Source organism: Ictidomys tridecemlineatus, chromosome 12, assembly GCF_052094955.1.
Source record: "Ictidomys tridecemlineatus isolate mIctTri1 chromosome 12, mIctTri1.hap1, whole genome shotgun sequence".
NCBI classification, from domain to species: domain Eukaryota; kingdom Metazoa; phylum Chordata; class Mammalia; order Rodentia; family Sciuridae; genus Ictidomys; species Ictidomys tridecemlineatus.
In genome coordinates, this window is record NC_135488.1 from 38,350,408 (window position 1) to 38,371,328 (window position 20,921).

A 20,921-nucleotide genomic window follows, 5' to 3' on the forward strand; every position below is an offset into this window, starting at 1 on the left:
AGGGACAGGCCGAAGATGAAATGATGAGAGCTGCTCTAGAATGCCACTCTGTAAAGGGCTGATATTGGTCAGTTGACATAATGGGACATCAATTCCTTGTACAGTATACAAGCCTCAGATTCAGTAATTTATCAAGTGCACAATGACATTACCTCCAGTGGCCTGGTTCTATTGGTGACTGAAGTGACCCCCCAAAGGGAAGACTTTAGCTAAGATCTGGATACTTTGGGTGGGAAGCTGGGGAGCTGTGGTGTAGGAGGTTTTGTTGTCCAGCAAAGGAGAGGAGAAGGTGACCTTAGATGTGAGGCATCCCAGGGTTAGGATCACGACGCAAAGTTTGCAAGTGACTTTCTCAAAACTATTTCACCTTTCATATGCCTTTCTTCTCATTAAAAGTTTTCAGTAAAATTTTAATCTGATTTTTATCCAAAAAGTCAGTTAGGTCTGCCAGATAAAATACAGGAAGTCCAGTTAAATTTGAATTTCAGTTAAACAATGAATAATTTTTTAGTGTCAGTATGTTCCACATATTACATGGAACCTACACAAAAAAAATTCCTTGTTGGGTCTGAGGGTGTAACTCAGTGGTAGAGGTTTGCTTAGCAAGGGTGAGGCCCTGAGTTCAACACCCAGCATCAAAAAACATTATAAACAATAATATGGAATTTATACTGAAACTGAGTTTTCCGTGCTTGTCTTTGCTAAACCTGGTGATAGCCAATGAGGTATAAGATTCATTTCACAGAGATCCACAGGAGCGCTAACATCTGTGGAAATAGTGCTAAAGAGACACAGCCCATTATTTACCCCCCCCCCCACACACACATTCACCAGATGAAAAAATGCAGGTAACAACTCTTCATTTAATGTGGTTCATGCAATTTTGATGATCTTCTGGTCAAGCTCAGAATTGCAGTTGCAAACCCCATCTGCTGACATTATTTGCATAATAGTCGAGATCTCATGGATGATAATAAACTTGGGTTTCACCTGAAGTTCTAGAAGCCATGTCTCTTGAGGTACTTGGCTCGTGCAAGGACATCATTGCAGAAGTCACAGCCCAGGTCCTGGCTGCTTCTGACAAAGCCAGGGCCCCCACTGTAGGCACAGAGTCCACCTGAAATTCATGTGATAAGTTAATCCTGCCCCAACAGTCCCTTGTTGCTTCTGGATACCCAATAGAAAACTTTCATTATCTTTCCTCACTGCCTCTCAGGAGCAACTGTGGTTTAGGGGAATCTGGTGTGATGTCACATCTGTGCCTATAGATTCCATGCTATGAAGCAACTGACCGATGGTGGTATGTACATACCTCTCAGGTACTGGTCGGGGGTCCAGGTAGGAAATCGCCTCTGGATTTCTTTGATTCTAGAAGTCAGAACCCCAGTCATCTGGGAAACCTGGGATTCAGTGATCCAGGATGAGGGAGCATAAAGATTTGGGTCCTAGAGGGAGGGGGGCAGAGGAAAGACAAAGTAAGCCAGGTGGGAGGGTGACAGTGACACGAGCTCAGTGCTGCTCTTTCTTCTCCCTTCTATCTTTCTTGTTCCATCTGTTGTTATGGTTTAAATGAGTCTTTCTGTGACTGAGGTTACAGCCCCTGTAACAATCCTGGTGGATTAATCATTTGAAAGGACTACTTCACTGGGTGGTGATGACAGGCCAGAACAAGTAGGTCACTGGAGGCATGGCTTTGGGGCTTATATTTTGTTGCTAGAGAGCAGAACTATCTCTCTCTCTCTCTCTCTCTCTCTCTCTCTCTCTCTCTCTCTCTCTCTCTCTCCTTTCTGGCTGTTTTGTCCTGAGCTGCTTTCTCTGCCACACCCTTCCACCATGATGTTCTGCCTCACCTTGGGCCCAAAGCTACAGAATTGGCAGGCCATGGATTGCATCTCTCAAACCATGACCCAAACAACCTTTTCCTCCTCTCAGTTGTTCTTGTCAGTAATATTGGTCACAGCGATGCAAAAGCCAATTGAAACACCTGCAGGGAACCAAAGCCACCTTCCAGCTCCCTGCGGGATTAGATAGCAGAGCAACTCAGACTTACTAGAATGGCTACTGTCAGAAACTCAAAGACAACTGTTGCTGAGGATGTGAAGAAACCGGAATCTTTGTGCACTGTTGATGGGAATGCAAAATGGTGCGACCAACCATGGAAAACAGTATGGAGATTCTTCAACAAATAAATAAGTAAATAAAACTAGAAGTGCAATATGATCTAGCAATTCCACTTGTGGGTAATTTTTCAAAAAGAATTGAAAACAGAATCTCAAAGAGATAGCGTACTCCCATGTTCATAGCAGAGTTCCTCACAATAGCCAAGAGGTAGAACCAACCAAAATGTCCTTGACGGATGAATAGACAGAGAAAATGTTATATATGTGTTATATGTAATATGGTTCAACCTTGAAAAGCAAAACAATCCTTAACACAGACTATATAGATGATCCTTGAGGACGTTATACTAAGTGAAATAAGCCAGTCACAGAAAGACAAATTCCACATAATTCCACTTCCATGAAGTATCTAAAGTAGTCAAATTCACAGACACAAAGAACAGAACGGTGGTGACCAGGTGGTAGGGCAAAGGGAGGTGGGGAATTGAGTTGCTAGTTAATGTCTGTGAAATTTTAATTGTGCATTAATTTTTTTCTAGAAATCTGACATATAGCACTGTGCATATAATCATCAATATTGTAATTGTATTGTTGGGTATTTTAAGTAAGAGCTATTAAGAAGATAGATCTCATGATAAATATTCATACCAATCAATCAATCAATCAAGCTGCAGGGTTTGGACTAAGGGAGGGGCAGGCAGTCACTTCACCATTGCTTCAGTGTCATGGTGACAGGGCCAGTGGGAAGCCAGAGATGGCTGGTTATGGAAGAAGTAGTGTGGTATACTCCCGCAGTTGACATGCAAACCTCCAAACAAGCCAGGAAGGGCTTTCTGCTGTGCTGCAGCTCTCCTTGCAGACGACCAGAACATCTAAAGGTACTTCTAACCTTTCCTGTACACCTTTGGTTCTCTCCTCCACATAGGATTCACCATGTTTAGGAGAAATGTCCCAATTTGGGGGATTCTTACTTTCTCTTCAAAGGATATAGATTTGCCCTTTTCCCAAGAACCATATTTTACAAAAGAGTCAAGAAGAGCAGTGGAAACGAGGCCATCCCTAACATCCTGAGACATCCTTGGTCCCACCTGGGCGTTTTCCAGTGTGATTTCGCAGCACAAACTCCCTGGAGAGCGTCCATTTCCTCACTTGTTAAGGATGGATCGCACGCACCACTTCTCATGGAAGTGGAATTATGTGGAATTTGTCTTTCTGTGACTGGCTTATTTCACTTAGTAAAATGTCCTCAAGGATCATCTATATGGTCTGTGTTAAGGATTACAGGATGGGTCCCATTCAGTTCTTCAAAAATACTTCCAAATACTTCACCTTGAGATGAAGTTTGTAGTTTCATTCCAAGGACTCATGGAAACCAATTTAAACATCATTGAATAGTAAGTTTTCCTAAAATCTTTTTTAAACGACTGCATCAACTCTTGGGTTTCTCAAAATAACGATGGTCTGAGATGCAACAAGAAAAAGCTGGCCTCACTCTCATCCTGGCCTCCACCGATTCCCTAAGATGGTTAATCCAAGGGGGGAGGGGGGCGGGGAGGATATGTTCCCTGGAAGTCTCTGTCTGACACTGATCCAGGCGGAATAAGTGAAAAGATAAAACTCCATCTTCAGAACTAGGAATTATGTAGAAAGAGGACAGGGAAAAAGAATTTAATATTCGTTAAGAATCTACTCAATGTCAGATACTTTTACACATTACTTCATTGAATCTTCATAATAATTCTACAAGAATGGCATTTTAGGGCCAGGTCTGTGGTAGAGTGCTTGCTTAGCATCATGGGCTTGATCCCCAGAACTAACACCCCCAAAATGGAATTTTATAGGTGGGGAAACTGAGGCTTAGGCTTATTCAAGTTCACAAAGCTAGAAAATAATGTAGCAAAGACGCCATCTGTGATTTTTCTCCTGGACTCGTGCCTTATTAGAAATCCAGAATAGGGTGCCTCACAGACTCCAGGCAGCACCGTTCTTTCTGGATTCTATAGAGAGGTGCCCTTGGAATTGTGCCTCTAAGCAGAATGGCCGCCGGTGACATTAACTGATGGAGAGTTACCTGCAGCACCCTGACTCCATCTTCCATGTTGCCCACGTTGCCTGTGTTGCCCACGTTGACCAGAAAGTTGCCCCCTTGGGACTGCCTGGACAAGACACCAGCGATCACTGCAGGATCCACACAGTACCTCTGGCCAACGGTTCGCATCATGGGTTGATATCTCACGAGATAGGGCATGTCTATTTCAGCCAGCCTTTCGGAAGCACGAACTCCTAAAGCACACACAAAGGAAGGAGGCAGCTTGGTGTGACTGACACTGAAACGGGGTCTTGAGAAACAGGGCGAGAGAAAGCAGGCTGCATGGATCTGGGTGGCGCTCGAGGCTGAGAAGCCCAAGTTTTGGTCTTACATCCCTAGTGATCGGTCTCTGACCTGAGTTTAGGACTCTCCTCCTGTGAGCTTAAGTCATGGTCTCATGCATCTTGTAAGGCAGGCATCCTCTGTGGCCACCAGTGACCCCCAGCTAGGCGCTCAGGGGCTGATCTGATGCTCCAGGACAATTCTGGGGACATGAGAACCACTGGTCCTGTCCTAAACATGCCAGACAGGGTTACCCAGTAAAATGCACTGCCTGTCCATCATTTCCAATAGGCCTATGATGTGAAGGAAAAATTCCCCTAAACTCTTCAGTGAGTTCTGGGAGCTGTCTTCCATAGGTTTGCTCACAATAGCTCATCTTTTCACTTCTGAGTGACGCCAAAAAATTATGTAAGTTTTTTGTGTGTTTGTGTGTGTGTGTGTGTGTGTGTGTGTGTGTGTGTGTTTCTAGGGATTGAACCAAGGGCCTTGTGCATGCTAGAAAAGCAATCTACCACTGAGCTATATCCCATTTTTATTTCTTTCTTTGAGATAGAATTGCTAAGTTGCTGAGGCTGGCCTCAAACTTGTGATCCTCCTACCTCAGCCTCCTGAGTAGCTGAGTTTACAGGTGTGCACTGCCATTCCTAGCTTCAAATCATGTAAGTTTAAACCTTTAACAAAATGCTGGAGAAAATGAAAACTGATCCTAATTTACCTAGCTAGCCTTACCTTGTTAGCAATTTTTTTGATTTAAAAAGCACTCTCATCCCATTATATTGACAAAAGTTTACAATCCTATAAACCAAAGACTGTGACCTTGACCCTCAACAGAGGCTCAGAGAAATTAAGTGACTTCTTTAAGACACAGAGCCTGTCACAATAAGGGGTGGAGGTAGGGAAAAATGGAAGTACCTTGGATTAGACAAAGGGTAATGAAGGGAAGAGATGGGAAATGGGAATAAGAAAGACAGTAGAATGATTCAGACATCACTATCCTATGTACATGTATGATTACAAGACCAATGTAATTCTACATCATGTACAACCAGAAGAATGAGAAGTTATACTCCATATATGTATAATATGTCAAAATAAATTCATCTATCATGTATAACTAGTAAGAACAAATACAAAATTTTTTTAAAAAGATAGAGGTGGTGCACACCTGTAATACTAGAGACTTAGGAGGCTGAGGCAGGGGGATTGCAAATTTGAAACCAGCTGGGGTGACTTAACAAGATCCTGTCTCAAAATAAAAAGTAAAAAGGAGGACCCACTTGAATCACATGTATGAAAGATGATATGTCATGAGCTTTGTAATGTTTCGAACAACCAATAAAAAAAAATTCTGAGACTTTTCCCAACAGTCTCTTTTCTAAGCATAGTTATGCATAAATATAAAAAATAGGATCATATGGTATATATCCAGCATTGTCTTGATTTTTTTCTTAATATTATATCATTTGTCATTGTACTTGTTTAAAAATTATGAGTTTTAATGGCTTCACCATATTATACTAAACTGATGTGTCATACAATTTAATTGTCTTAATATTGGATGTTTACATTATTTCTCCTTGTTTGATATTAAAAATAACACTGTGAACAAGGAAAAAAAAAAGTAAAAAGGGCTAGGAATGTAGCTCAGTTGTAGAGCACCCTGGGTTCAATTGCCAATACTGGGGGAGAGAAAAATTTTAAAAAGCAGAGCCAGAACTTTAACAGTCCTTGGCCTCCCGACCCAGGGCTTTTTCCACCACTCCCTAGCATGGGGCTGTGGGAAATGAGCCACGAGGGTATCGCAGGATGAGAGTGGACCCAGAGGTTATGCGTACCACAGTAGTTCAGGCCGTGACGTCTTCCAACCCCACAGGATGCTCCTGGGGTGTCCAGGGTTCGGATGTTTCCGTAACATCCCCAATTGCTGCTTTCAGATAAGTCTACGGATGGAGAGAAGTTGAACCTAAGACATTGACCTAGAATAGTTCTTATCATCCGCCTAAGAATGGGATGGCAACCAGTTTTTTTAAAGGTCATAATAAAACCAATAAGAACAAGAGCTTCACTCTGCAGTTGAAAAATCTTTTGGAGTTTAATTCGCAGTATCCTAAGAAATTATCACAGACAAGGCTTTGCTGCTGAATTCTCACCTCTTCTCCTGCAGACATGAGGAACTCCTGGGAAAAGCAGATCAGAGACTATCTGTACCCTGGTCCTCTCTTACCACCTCTATGAACTCAGCACTTTTCCCTCAAACACTCCTAACTCGTCCGCCTGGTGGCACATTTATGCTTGCTCTCGAGAAACATGAATAAAGCCTGCATCTCCCAGGAACTGCCACCAAGACCCAAGGCAGGGCAAGTCCACAGCCTGGGACTGGGGTCTGCTTCACCTTATCGCAGTCCATTCTAAGTGGGGCCTAAGGTTGCAAAGGCGGCACACGCAGGTGAGGCTGAGGACCAGGGCTGTGCGTGGGGTTTCCTCTTCCTGCTCCTTCTCTTTCTCTACCTCCCACTGCCATCGTAGCCATCACTGAAAGCAAGGTGTTGTTTGGACACTATTGAGATTTCTCAAGGACCATTGAAGAGAAGGACATTTCTTCTCTTCACACCAGGGAAAGAGTGAATGAGTATTTTTTTGTTTTGTTCTTTCGAACTTATCATTTTTTATTATGGTAAAATATATATGACATGAATTTATCACTTAACCATTTTAAAGTATATAATTCAGTGATATTAAATATAGTTATGATGTACAACCATTGCCACCAACCATCTCCTTGAATTTTTTCATTTTGTAAAATGGAAACTCTTACATTAAACAATCAAGTCCCTATTCCCTGCTTCCACCCACTCCTCACAACCACTATTCCACTGTCTCTCTCTATGGTTTGCCTATGTTATGTAACTGGAATCATACAGTATTTGTCTTTTTCTGTCTGGCTTATTTCACTTAGCACAATATCCTCAAAGTTCATGCATTTTACACCATATGTCAAAATTTTCTTCCTTTTTTAAGGCTAAATAATAATCCATTGTATGGACATACCACATTTGCTTACCCATGCATTTGTTAGACACATGGGTTGCCTCCATTTGAGTTACTGTGAAAAAGACTGCCATGAACGTAATGTACGAATATCTTTTTAGTACTTTGCTTTGAATTCTTTCTGGTATATACCCAGAAGTGGAATTTATGGATTGTATGGTGACTTCATTTTTAAAGTTTTGGGGAAGCAGCATTCTGTTCTCCAGCCCTTATGCCCTTTAGTATTTCTACCAACAGTGTACAAGAATTCTAATTTCTTCACATCCTCATCTCCATTTGTGAGAGTAGCTAGTGGATGAGATTTCTAACATGTAATCAGCCCTCTTTATCTGTGGTCTCTGCATCCATGGATTCAACCAATGGCAGATCAAAAATATTTAGGGAAAAAAATGTACCAAACATGCACAAACCTTCTGTTCTTTTCACCACTCCCTATACAATACAGCACAACAGCTATTTACATAGCATTTCCATTGTATTATTTACTATCATCTAGAGATGATTTAAAGTAGACAAGAGGGTGCACTTGGATTCTATGCAAATACTATGCCACTTTACATAATGGAATTGGCAACCAAAGATTTTTGGTATCCTGGGATCCATCATTCCTCCCCTGCAGATACTGAGGAACAACTATAAATTTACAATTCCCTGCAGGAGGTGGGTGCAGGAGCCAGTAACCAGATACTTTCAGGGGACAGGAAATTGCTGCTTGAGAAAATCTTCTCATCCTTGCATCCTACGGAAGCCTCGCACTAGCATACTTCTTAAAATGTGTTTTATTCTTTGATGGAAGTAGATTATATCACCAAATCTTAATGACTTTCAGGTCTGTGCAGTGTGTCTATTGTTCATCTTATATTAACATAAATGCATTTTTAATTTCTTTGTCTTTACTGACAGCTTCATGAGATTGACATCTGAAAATACTAGTATTTTGGGTAAGTACTTCTACCTTAGAGACTAGGGATGAGCTATCTGAAAGAAATGTGGAAATGAAAAGACCTTGTCTTTTGTGAACATACTAAAAATTAAATAAGCCAATATGTTCTTTTTAGCTTTTTAATCAGTGCACATTTATCTTTATGATAGGTGACAAATTGACAAATACCCTTTATATTGCACTAGTCTGTCACTCAATGCTGCCTGCCGTGAAGACTTCTCCCTAACCACATTACATTCCCAATGCCTAGCTCCTTGTAGGAATTCTTAAAATATTTGTTGAATAAATGAATCAATAAATAAATGAACTAATGTAAGGCCCCATCAGAGAGATTTTTTCAATTTAGAACCAGGAAAAGTTGTGCTTTTCCTAAGGAGCCATTTACTCCTTTAACTTGTTAAAAAAAAAACAAATACTTTCACTTGTTAAAAAAAAAATCCCCACTGCAAGAAACTTTAGGTCAAAGCTGAAATTCAATTGAAGTGACTCTGTCAGCCTTGGTGGTTGCTAGTTTGGTCACATCTTGATTTCTTTTTGTGGAACTATATGGTCTATAAATAAGTTCAATAAATACTATTGATGAAACAGTTTTTATAGTAGGCAATGAGCAGGTGTATATTTACACCTGGTGTATATTTACAAGACTTTAATCCTGTTGTAAACTACCTGCTTTATAGCCCATCCCAAATTCTGGAACATTCAGAGGAGAGACTGCTGGTCAATGACTGTGCCTAACTTCAGGATTTATTGGACATCTTAGGAGAAAAATAATGTTTCCACCTCAATTTCAAATATGAGAAGTAGCATCATTTTCTTATGTTTCTCCATCCCACCTCCAAGGTCATTTGGGAAAAACGAAACACACTCACCAGTCAAGGCCAAGAGGCCCAGCAACAGCCACAAAGCAGACATGTCAAGGGTCTGGCTCTACAGCTCCTGAAATCAAAATTAGCTTGGAGATGAGAAAACAGCAATCGCTGTCAACAACATGTAATGCTCCTATGGGAGGAAGATGAATGGAACGAGTTCACTCATCTCCAAAGAAGGAAAATTAATGATTTGGGTCACAGTTAAAAATCAAGAGTGGGACAAATGCTCCACCTATCCTTTAATTAGCTTAAAAAATGGGAAGACTTCTGCTTGGTCTATAGGAACTCAATGTAGCATCCAGACACCGGATACTAATTATTTTAAGATGCCAAGATGCTTTGGTTCTCAATACCGAGAACATGGTAACTGGGTTCAAGACTCAGAAAAGCAAATATTTGATGCACCAGTCTTATCCCAAGAGCCTTTTCATTATCAAACTATAATGTGAAAAGGAGAAGTTCATATTGGTCATTTCTCTGAATCTGGATTCTTTTCTCTCAATTGGAGGAAAGGCCACACTTCTTCAGGGCCTTGGAATGGCTACTGAGACTTAGGATATAGGAGGGAGCCTGAGGGCATTCCAACTCCTCAGCCCCAGTCTGGGAATCCAGACCCCCTTGATGACTTTGAACCATGTTCCCCAATATCCCTCCGTAAAACTCCTGGGCTGGAGCCATGGAGAATGGAGAGACAAGTTCCCAGAAAGCTGGGTCGTGGGCAGGGGTCCCAGAATCCACTCATGAGGGGCTTGCTCAACTGACTGCCATGAAGATCATGTTCCCATGCTTTCTCTCTTATTCCAGCCATTCCGCCCGTTACTACCACAGCCCCTGCCCCTACTAGCTACCAAACTAATGCACAAACGCCACCAAGAACAGTTGAACCCAGGGAATGCAGGAGGAACCAGCTCCCTGCCCCCCAAACGTCCACTTCCCCCATCTCCATCATCAGCAGAGCCTGGTGACCTGCCATTTTGAATTATTACCATCATTATGTGTAGGAGCCTGAGAATAAACCTGGCACATAGCACTTTCTCTCTCTCTCTCTCTCTCTCTCTCTCTCTCTCTCTCTCTCTCTGTCTTAAAGCAGGGGATGAAACCTGGGGACTCCTGTATTCTAGACACATGCTCTACCAACTGAGCTACAACCCCAGCCCTCTTTTGTTCTAAAGTTACTCTTACAGGCAGTTTCTTCCAAATACCTAAGAGGTGCCATCTCCAGATGGAGAGGCATTAAGGAATTCATCTGAGTTCCATCTTCTTAAACTGAAGGAGCAGGTGGCCCTCTGATGAAGCCACACTTTGTTCTTCTTCCCTATGACTTTGAGATGGTCTGTCTGGTTTTGTTTAAACAGAAAATGTCATGCACAACTGCCAAAAAAAGGTACAGGAACTTGAGATGTTAATTGGGTCCGCAGGAACTCTCGGATGGATTTAACAACTCAACAAGAATCATTTATTTTAGCACCCCTGAGCCCCCAGCCCTGAATGAGAGAGGACAATCAATTCCAGGAAAAAGGAATGGAGAAAGAACAGCATGAGACTAGAAAATGCTCATGGTCTCATGAAAATCTGTCTTGACAGAGGCAACTCACAGCTTTATGGAAAGGACCCTTAGAAAAAAAGCACCGCTCACATTCAAATGCCAAACCCGGCGTATTTCACTCTTTTCTGCTTTTCCGAGAAAGAAATATACTTTCTCTTGGAAACCCAGGTGGAAAGATTTAGCTTTTATGAGTGCTTTCTCCATTTTCCAAGCATGGAATTAAATATCTATGTTGAGCAAGCACTTGGTTGAATCTAAGTAAATACCTGTGCCATGTACTTAGTAACATAGAGTTACTTTGTGGTTGCCTTTGAAACCAGATCTTCAAAGTAATTTTTCCCCATTATATCAGGGAAGAGCAAAAAGTGACAATGAGCTTCTCATATGGATGGACAAAGTGTTCCATCCATAAACAGCAGGTCGAAGCAACTCAAACTCTGTGGCCCAACTTTATAGGCCAGAAAGTACTCCATGTTTAGAAGGGATGGTGGAGGCATCCCTAGGGTGTGCTCAAGGAGTGTCCATTGGTCACTGGGACTAATATGTTAATATCCCTGTGGCTCACTGCACTCAAAGCCATCATAAAAAGGTTAGGCTAAGACATATACTGAGTCTCAATGCCCAGCACAATATCTATAATGGCAAAGTGGTTGCAAATAGCAAAGTGGTGTGACAAGCTGAAGCCACAGGCCACCCTGAAAACTGGTAACCGGAAAATCTCTCAGAGTCTAGTTCAAGTTCCTGCTGCCTCGCCAAGATATCTTTTTCTGTATTCTTTCCCCTGAGCACTGTGTGTGTGTGTGTGTGTGTGTGTGTGTGACTTGCTGGGGATGGAACCAAGGGCACTCTACCACTGAACTACGTCTCCAGTCCTTTTATTTATTTATTTTTTGAGACAAGGTCTCCCTAAGCTACCCAGGCTGGTTCTCAAACTTGTAATCCTCCTGCCTCAGCTTGCAGAGTCACTGGGACTACAGGCGTGCACCATGCCACTGGGCACTTTGTAATTCCCAAAGCCTTGTTCAGATTTACAAGGGATAAGGGTCATTTCTTTCTCAGTTCAATTGTTTCCCTAGAAAAGGTGGAAATATGGCCTTTTGGTCCTTGTAGTTCTCTCACCACAGAACCCCCATTCCTTTTCTATGAACGTCGTCCATCTTTACCTAAACTTTGAATAAGAGCATCCCAGGTGGTTGGGGCCTTCCAACCAGCTTGGAAATGTGCTATATTAGCACCCTGACATGCTGAGAGGTGAAGGTGGCCCCAATCTGATCCTGGAAGAGCTGAGAACCACCCCTGCATCCACATTAGGCATCCTCCTCCACCAAGTTACGCTGTGGCCCTTGGTGAGTTTCTGGAGCATCTCTCCACTGATGCTCCCTGGGGCCTGTGGACCTTTCCAGGGGCCTCTGAGTCACGCCTCTCTGGCTGTCCTGTGTCTCCCGCCTCCTTACACCACAGCAACACCCCAGTCTTGCACAGTGCTTTACATCAACGGTCCTCAAATTAAAATGACAGTCACCAACGACAGTCACGAATATAAAATGTTTCTGCCACTGTGACTGTATTTTCTTAAGGGAAAAAACCCTAACCTTTTGGAGTGAAATTTAAGGCCATGACATGACAGCTCATTTTAAACTGTCTTTTTTTTTTTAATTGCCTTTTCCATGGTCTAAAAATGTGTATTTGCTGAATTTGAGTTGTGAGCCCAGAAAAACTCAAGAAGGTTTGGTTGATTCACTTGCTTCCCTGTGAGGAAATCCTTTTCCTGCTGAGGAGACTGTGCACATCTCTGCCTACTTTTCCCTCTGAATTTGGGGTTCCTGGAGCTGAGAACTCCAGGAAGGCTCTTCTCCTTGTGTTGGGCTTGCCTAGGAATAGGAATATCCCCTTCTGAACAAAGATCAAATCAAGAGACCTGACCTGTGTTCCATGCACACACTCTGGAAGCTTATCTCTCTTTTTTACTCTAATAGCTAAGACTTAAGCGGTTAGATAAGTTGACTTAGTTTTTTCACAGTTTTCAGAGAAAAGCAGACTCTCTTGTAGACCCGACACTTACAGAATGTGGAATAGCCTAACATTGGCAAGACTGGAGCACAAGAGCAAGGAAAAGATTTACCAGCCTGCAAAACACAGACACCTTTATCCTCTGGCTTTGCATTAGCAAAGAAGACATCCATTGGATCTACTACCACTACTATTAAATGCACATAAGATTTTGTTCTTCCGTTCTTTGTTTTGCACATGCACCCAAATCCAAAAGAAACTATATATTAATAGAAATCTAAGTCAGATGAGGTGGCATACACCTGTAATTCCAGCTCCTTGGGAGACTGAGGCAGGATGATTGAAAGTTCAAGGCCAGCCTGGGCATCTTAGCAAGATGCTGTTTTAAAATTAAAAAGGTCTGGGGATGAAGCACTTGCCTAGCATGCATGAGGCCCTGGATTTAGTTACCAGTACTGAAAAAAAAAATCTAAATTTTTGTAAGTATTGTAATGAACAGGAAAAAGAATTTCATATCATCTCTATAGGTTTCAAAACTTGTTTTTTCTTGCAAGTTCCAAAAGTTTCATCTGATCCAACCTTTCTAATCCACTCAGCAGCAGATTCACAATCATTATCAATCAACCTCCCTATACTAGATTCTTTTTTTTACCCTAACTTAGCCCGGCACAAGTTCCACACCTGTTTATACTCACCTGTCTTCAGTTAGCTCTTGTGCTTAGAAGCAGTGAGTCTACTGTGCTTTATATACAGTCCCTGTCCTGCTTCCTCTTTTTAAAAGTGTTGACCTCATCCTATTATAATATTTATGACTAGGTCTCATAAACTTTAGAAATAATCATAATAATTACAAATACTTTGAACTTATTTACTTACGCCTTTTATTTAAGAGTGTCTTGGCATTTTGCAAACATTAACCAATTAGTTCCTTACGACACCTCAGAGGCCAGAACCTAATTGTGGGTTCACGTTGACACTTTCAGGTCCAACATTCAACTTCATTCTCATCAGTTTCTGGGAACAGGACTATGTACAAAAAAAGAAAGCAAGAAAATAAGGAGTGGAGAAAGAGAAGGCGGGCAGGGAGGAAGGAAGGAATTGAAGTTGGAGTGTGAGGAACTCTCACTCTTGGTCTGTATTATCAGAGCTTCTAGATCAGGGTCACAGATTCAACATCCCAGCTCAGATGTCAGATATTAGGATTTTGTAGTTACCACCCACGAGTAAGATGGTAAGGCCACCACAAGTTCTTGCAAGTTCATGTACAGAGTACCATGAGCAAGGATCCAGACTTGGACACCCAGTGGGAGCGTAGTGTTAGAATTCTGGGCTCCCCTTTAGTGTTTGCAGAGTTGAGGTTAAAAAAATCAAGAAATAAAGTACACATTAAAAACCCCTATCCCCCCAAATGGAACCCTTTCGGTTTATTTCACACATCCCAACAATTAAAATTTATTACAATGTGAGAAAATTGGGAGATGCCCTGGCCCCAGCTACAAAGGCAATGTGTCATCAGCACTGAGGGCCATGTTAGTGTCCTGGCAATGTCTCCCTGGTCAACAGCCAGCACATTGCCTGGCAACAGCTCTGCAGAAGTGATGCCCACCTGCGTCTTCAGGTTCTCTCTGTTCTCAGTCAGTCCCTTATGGGCAACTTTCCTTTCAAAGACCTCGTATATATTTACAAATCCTGTCCCAGACAAAGGGAGGAGGACCCTAGTCACCAGTGGGGGAGGCAGGGAAAGGATTGGAAAGAAAGTTCAGTTGGGCCCAGAGGCAGGTGACTGAGGGAGCTGAGACCAGCAGATTGCTTGAGCCCGGGGTTTGAGCCCAGTCTAGGCTGCACCTGGATTTAAGTGAGACCACATAGAAATAGCTCAAGAGACTTCCCATGATCCAGGGCTGGGTGAGCAGTGAATGCCACCCCCTCCACCATCCCCAGGCCTGTGTGAGACTCAGTTTGACTTGGTTTCTCAGAGGACCTCTCAGTCTTCTTACTCTCACCTTAAGGCCAGGTTCTTCATGACACCTGCCCAAGGGAACACAAATTTAGTCACTGAAAGAAAGGCCCCAAAACTTAAAATATGGAGTTTAATAGACAATTGATAGACAATTGGGCTCCTAAAAGGCAAAGCGTCAGGGATTTCTCTTCTAAAATGTCAGCCAACATTCCCCCATCTCTTGGTCCCTCTTGGCATTTGCTGTTACTCCAATAATGGAATAACTATCGCACAATTCTGCTGCATTCAGGTGGAAAGCATTTATTGAGCCTTTACAATCTTTAGCAAATGGCTCCCTGCCCCTCACTCCTCAATTCATCACCTGAGTTGACAGACAGGGAGGCAGCCTCCTTGGGAACCGAGGGTTAGGCTCCCATGGACGCTGCCCCAGCAACATTTGGCTCTTCAGTGTGGGTGCTCTACCTCTGAGCTACATCCCCAGCCCTTTCTTATTTATTTATTTTTAAATTATGAGACAGCATCTCGCTGAGTTGCTTGGGCTGGCCTCGAACGTGCCATCCTTCTACCTTAGGGTTCTTAGCAGCTGGGCTACAGGGATGCACCACTGTGCCACATGCTCAGACAATCCCTTCTAGGCAGGTCCTTCCTGGAATCTTGTTCTTCAGTCTCACACTCTACTCTGTTTGACCTTCCAACACCTTCAGTCCCAAGGGGAGCTGCCATGTTGTGTTGCCATCCAAGTCCCTGAAAAATGGCTTCATGTGGACACTGCCTCTCTCTGATGACTTCCAATTCTCTGTGATGACTTCCAACCACTCCTGGGTCCCCCAACCCTAATAATCCCAGTGGCCTAAAGGGGCAGTCTTCATAGAGCCTCCTGGATACTTTTTAGGAAAAAAAAGATGGTTTTATAAAATGTCTCTGGCTGCTGATCGGATTGGAAGTGAGCAAGAAAGAAGGGAGATTTTGTAGAAGAACAGACAGGAGATGATGGTTGTACTAGGATACTTCAGAGAGAGTAGACCTGTTGGCAATCTATGTTAGAAATGCAGTTGGGCCCTGGGGGTATACCTCAGTGGCAGAGCACTTGTCTAGCTGTGTGTGGCCCTGGGTTCCATCCCAACACTACAAAGTGAAAGAACTGACAGGCCTTAGTATAAGACTGGAGGCCAAGGATGAGGGAAAGGGGAGTGAACAAGCACTGAGAGAATGGTGCTGGGTCTGAAATGCTGGAGGTGCAGGAGCCTTGATGCAAGATTAAGAATTAAATTTTAGCTGGACTCGTGGCACATGCCTTGGGAGGCTGAGGCAAGAGGATCACGAGTTCAAAGCCAGCCTCAGCAATGGCAAGGTGCTAAGCAACTCAGTGAGACCCTGTCTCTAAGTAAAATATGAAAAAGTGCCACAGTCCGGCTGGGCAAAATAACTGGGAGGTGACAAGCAACTTGAAGGTTGAAGCGGGAACTGATTTACTGCGGGAAACTTAGCAGGAACTGAGTGGGAACTCAAGGTAGCAGGCACCCAAGGTAGCAGGAGCCGCCTTATGCGGAACAGCAGAGGTATATATACCTAACTGATTACACACAGCTTGACTCAATTAACATCATCTAGATACAGCAGTCAGCCAATAAGGAATCCCCATCATCTTAATGGCTCGGTGGCGTTGCCTCACAAACCACTCCTCCTGGCAAACTGCCAGGCGCCATCTTGACTTGATTTGCGGTCTCCAATAAAATAGAGCTGAGGACATGGCTCAGTGGTCGAGTGCCCTGATTTCAATCCCTGGTACCCCCGCTCCCTCTAAAAAAGAAATTTTAGACATTGGACTTCTGCAGCATGCTTTTTCTCAGGAATTGCCCCCTTTTTCAAGCCTCTTACAATATAGGTGAGTGACATGAGGGTAACCCCTGTTTAACATGACCCTGTCTCTTTGGCCACAGTCTCTGTGCCAAAGATAGGATAATGAACTTAGATGGTCCCAGAATCAGCACAGAACCAAATTTTTGAACTGATACACGAATCTTTTATTTGTTGGAAGTTGAGTTATCAGCAATCTATGGCCCAAAGGCCCCTGCCTGTTTTGCAAGTAAAGTTTTATTGAAACACAGCCAGCGCCAATCATTTATATATTGCCTGTGACTTTGAGAAAAAGTTTACCAATCCTGGATCTGCAATCTCCATTTGTCCTGAGGAACAAAAACAACAACAAAGTGGCTAACGAGAAAGATACAGTAGCTGCTCATGAAGAATTAGGAGCAAGGAGTTGAGGAGAGTCCTGACGCACGCACGTGAAGACAAAGTTCCAACCGTGTTCCTATCCTCAAGTTCAATTGAGATGCTCCAGTTGTTTTACACTAAATACCTCTTTTTATTTAAACTGGTTTGAGTTGGGATAATATTATTTGCAACCAAAGGACACTATCATTTATTTTACCCACTTTTTGTTTATCCCTCATTCATTTATTCAAACATTTCATGGACAGTTTATTCTGTGTCAGGCATGATGCTGGGGATGGCTGATATAGTGCTGAATGGGATAAACATGGCCCTTGCCTGGGTGAAGCTTATATTCCAATACAATAAGCTAGGTTTCAGGTGCTGCGCTATACCCCAGGACAGGAGTCACAATGGCAGCTGCAGTTCCAAAATGAGGTCTGGATTGAAGACTACTATAAATTTGGGAGTCATTGATCTATAGAGGGATTTAAAGATAACAGACTGAAGGTATTGCCTAGAGAGAAAATGTCAAATGAGAACAAAAGTGTGTTTGTGACCAATCCCTGAGAAACTCCAGGGATTTAAAGGTTGGGTAAAGAAAAAAGAATTTGAAAAGAGGACTGAATGAAAGAGCATAGAGGAGGAAAAAAATTCAGTAGCATAGAAAATCATGGAAGTCATGTTAGAAGATTGTCTGAAGGAGTTAATCGTATATTTGTCGAATGGTGTTGAGAAGAATAGATGAGCTTGAGAAAAGCTCATTGTATTTATCTACATGAGGTCATTAGTTAACCAGGCAAGAACCATTTTCATTTAGATGCATAAGAATATGTTTTTCCAGTTGGGCTTGGTGATACAGGCTGTAATTCCAGCTACTTTGGAGGCTGAGACAGGAGGATCTCAAGTTCAAGGCCAGCATGGGAAATTTAGTGAGACCCTGTCTCCAGATAAAAAATAAATAAGTAAAAAGAACTGAGAGTGTAGCTCAGTGGTAGAATACCCATGGGTTCAATCCTTAGTACTGGGGGAAGGGGGAAGAAGAACAGGATTTGTTTTGTTACAAGAAACTAATAACTTGACTCAAACGGACTTAAATACCAAAGAACATTTCTTAACTCATAGAACAGTTCAGAGGTTAGGATGGCTTGGTTCAGTGGCTCATTGATGTCATCAGGCACCTGGAACCCTTTTGTCTCCCCATTCTGCTTTCTTGATAGCTCAAGGCCCTCCCTTCCCCAACTCTCCATCTAAGATGGCTGCCAATGGCTCCCAGGGTTCACACTCCCTCATTCAAATCTGAGAGAGACAGAGGGGATTTCTTAGCAACTTCCAGAAAAGTGAGAATGTTTCCCCACCCACAACCAACAAACCTTTTTCATGTCTTATTGGCTGCAAATGAATCATGTGTCCATCCCTTATTGGTTATAAAGAAAGAATATAACCAGAGGTAGGGAATGTGATGTTATGATCCGCTAAGTCCTGGTTTGCAGCCAAGGCAAGAATGGAATCCAAGATGTAACCACCAAATGGATAGAGATAAGCCAAAGAAAAGCAGGTTAGTTGCAGAGGTAAGAGGAATAGATACCAAAGAAGCAATCAATGAACACTGCTGAGGATCAGGAGTCAGGTGGGAAAGAGTAAATAGTGGATGAGGGGAGGTGGTGGAAACAACATGTGGAGACACTCTCTCAGGATGTCTGGCTGAAAGAGGAAAGAGATAAGGTGACTGGACAGACATGGGAAGGCACACATTTTGATTGCTTTTACAAGAGCATCTCTGAACACTGAAGTAGAAACTCTACAACAGAGTTTGAAAGACACTGAGGAAATTAGAAAGAGAACAAAGTCCCCATGAAATTGAGAAGCATGTGGTCCTGAGTGCCCGAAGGGTCTGGCTTTTCCTGGAGAAGGGGCAGCATGACTACGAACACTGACTTTGAAATCTGAGAGATCTGGGTGACCTTGAGCAAGTTTTATGTCTTTGAGCCTGTTTCCTTGGCTTTTAAAATAGGGAGAGGCTCTTATTCTCATGTTGTGAGAATTAAATGAAATGATGTTTGTAAATGACTCGATGGTATTTTTAGCTTCTTCAGACCTTCCCTCTCTCCCTTCCAACCCTGATCCACTCTACCAACTCATTTTAAGTCAGTGATAAACATCTGGTTAAGTGTTGAGTTGTCTTTTGGATCCCCAAGAAGATAGAGAGAGGGAGAAAAGACCATATAAATTTATATTTACAAAACTTTACATCTAATAGTCTCCAAGTTCCACAAAGTTCAATAAAGTTCAACAAAGTCCTTATGGAGTTCTTGGAGGTGGCAATTAAACCTATCCTGCTGACAAGGACATTGGCTACCCAGAAATGAATGCTGTCAGTAGCGTCCTCGTCCCAGATAAAGGGAGGACTAAGAAGTCAATAATTTTCCATCATTTTTGACAGCTTTACTAGGTATTGGGCAGTTCTGGCCATGGATGCCAGGCTGCAGGCAGAAGAAAGAGGTCAGAAGAAGAGGGCTACAAAGGAGCCCTTACTGTTGGCTTTGGACACCACTGACTTGCTGTTTTATTGTGGAAATCATTGAACTTCTTGCATAAATAGTTTTTCTTTTGGTGAGACAAGGAAAAAAAGCAACCCATAAATCCAAACCAAATGAAACCAGACCTCCTTCCTCCTAAGCTCCCTGGGGCAGGATGAATTGTTCTAAATAAGGGCATTTGGGAATGTGATCTTTTTTGAGTTGTGACCTTTCTGAGGTGTGCTGCGGGCACTTAGTGCCCCCTTGAGATGCACTGTCAACTCAGCTGCCGCAGTCCTGCATGTTCTCCTCTATTGCACACGCTGTGCTCCTGGTGGCATTTCACAGGAGTGGGCTGCATGAGGCAGTGCTGTGCTATGCTCTGCTAACATCTTCTGGGGAAATGAACCAGCTCTTCTTTCCTTCCCTGAGCCTGTTCTTAGATGCAGGTTTGAGACACAGTGTGCAAATGCTTACTTACGGCCAGTACCCAGCAGATACTGGGTATGCCAGGTACTTGCTCCCTTGGCAGGGACGCTCAAGAGGGCCTGCCCGTGCCATATCTTAGAAACCTGGCCAGTGCTTTCTGAGAGCAAAGGAAGGAACTGTTCTGACCTGATATGCACCTGAAGAACCTTTGAATTCAATTGAAGAGACCACAGAAACTTTCTGGTTGCCCTTCACCACTGATGAGCAAAACATCAGAAACCCAATAACATCTATACTATTATTTTCACAACTTGAACACTGAATTTATGGTGATTTTTCCCCCTGTTCTTTTCGCATCTCTTCAGAAACAAAAGTCTACATGTAGTCAAGTGTTCTCATTGCAAAAAAAAAAAAAACCATATTTCCCCATTTTCATTAAAATCAATGTGATTGAAATTTTAGCATAAGAAACACTAGACTACTGAACATAATCAGCTGGAAAGGGTAGATGTCTAGACAGACTGCTGGCTACTGCAAAGGTCTTCAAAAATCTTTCTGCTCTTCTTGGGAGAAATTCTTGGGAGAGAAGTAGAAAGGAAAGCCTCCTGCTACAGAGTGTTGGTTTTTTCCTTAACAGTCAAATCCCAGTTCACTGACAGGTTCTACCATGTTTTTTTGCTTGTTTGCTTTTTACCTTTCATCTTTGGCTAGGCACATCCCTAAATTGTGCAAATCCCCTTGGGTGTTAAGAGCAATGATTACAAATGTGTACTTACATTAATTTAGACACACAAACATATATCTTCCACTGGCTCTTCTCTTGAGCTTAAAATGCAATTTCCCAGGAATATACTTTTCAATAGTCAAAAAAAAAAAAAAACTTAAGGGCTGG

General features: G+C 42.6%; 1 protein-coding gene across 1 annotated transcript; it reads right to left on the minus strand.

Moving 5' to 3' along the window:
* Positions 1-958: 958 nt before the first annotated feature.
* Positions 959-9,394, minus strand: Lyg1 (lysozyme g1). The gene is made up of 5 exons (XM_005336388.3): positions 9,352-9,394; positions 6,327-6,431; positions 4,192-4,403; positions 1,313-1,445; positions 959-1,117 (listed from the first exon to the last, which is right to left on the minus strand). Exons 1-5 carry the CDS (start codon positions 9,392-9,394, stop codon positions 999-1,001), a joined length of 612 nt encoding a protein of 203 aa, XP_005336445.1. The 3' UTR covers positions 959-998.
* Positions 9,395-20,921: the final 11,527 nt, after the last annotated feature.

Bases quoted from the DNA above. Each gene is read 5' to 3' on its own strand.
- Lyg1 (XM_005336388.3), bottom strand. From the start codon at position 9,394: ATGTCTGCTTTGTGGCTGTTGCTGGGCCTCTTGGCCTTGACTG. The intron at 4,404-6,326 runs GTACGCATAACC...TGTGTGCTTTAG, and splicing joins TCACGGCCTGAACTACTGTG to GAGTTCGTGCTTCCGAAAGG. The intron at 1,118-1,312 runs GTATGTACATAC...CATGAATTTCAG, and splicing joins CCCCGACCAGTACCTGAGAG to GTGGACTCTGTGCCTACAGT.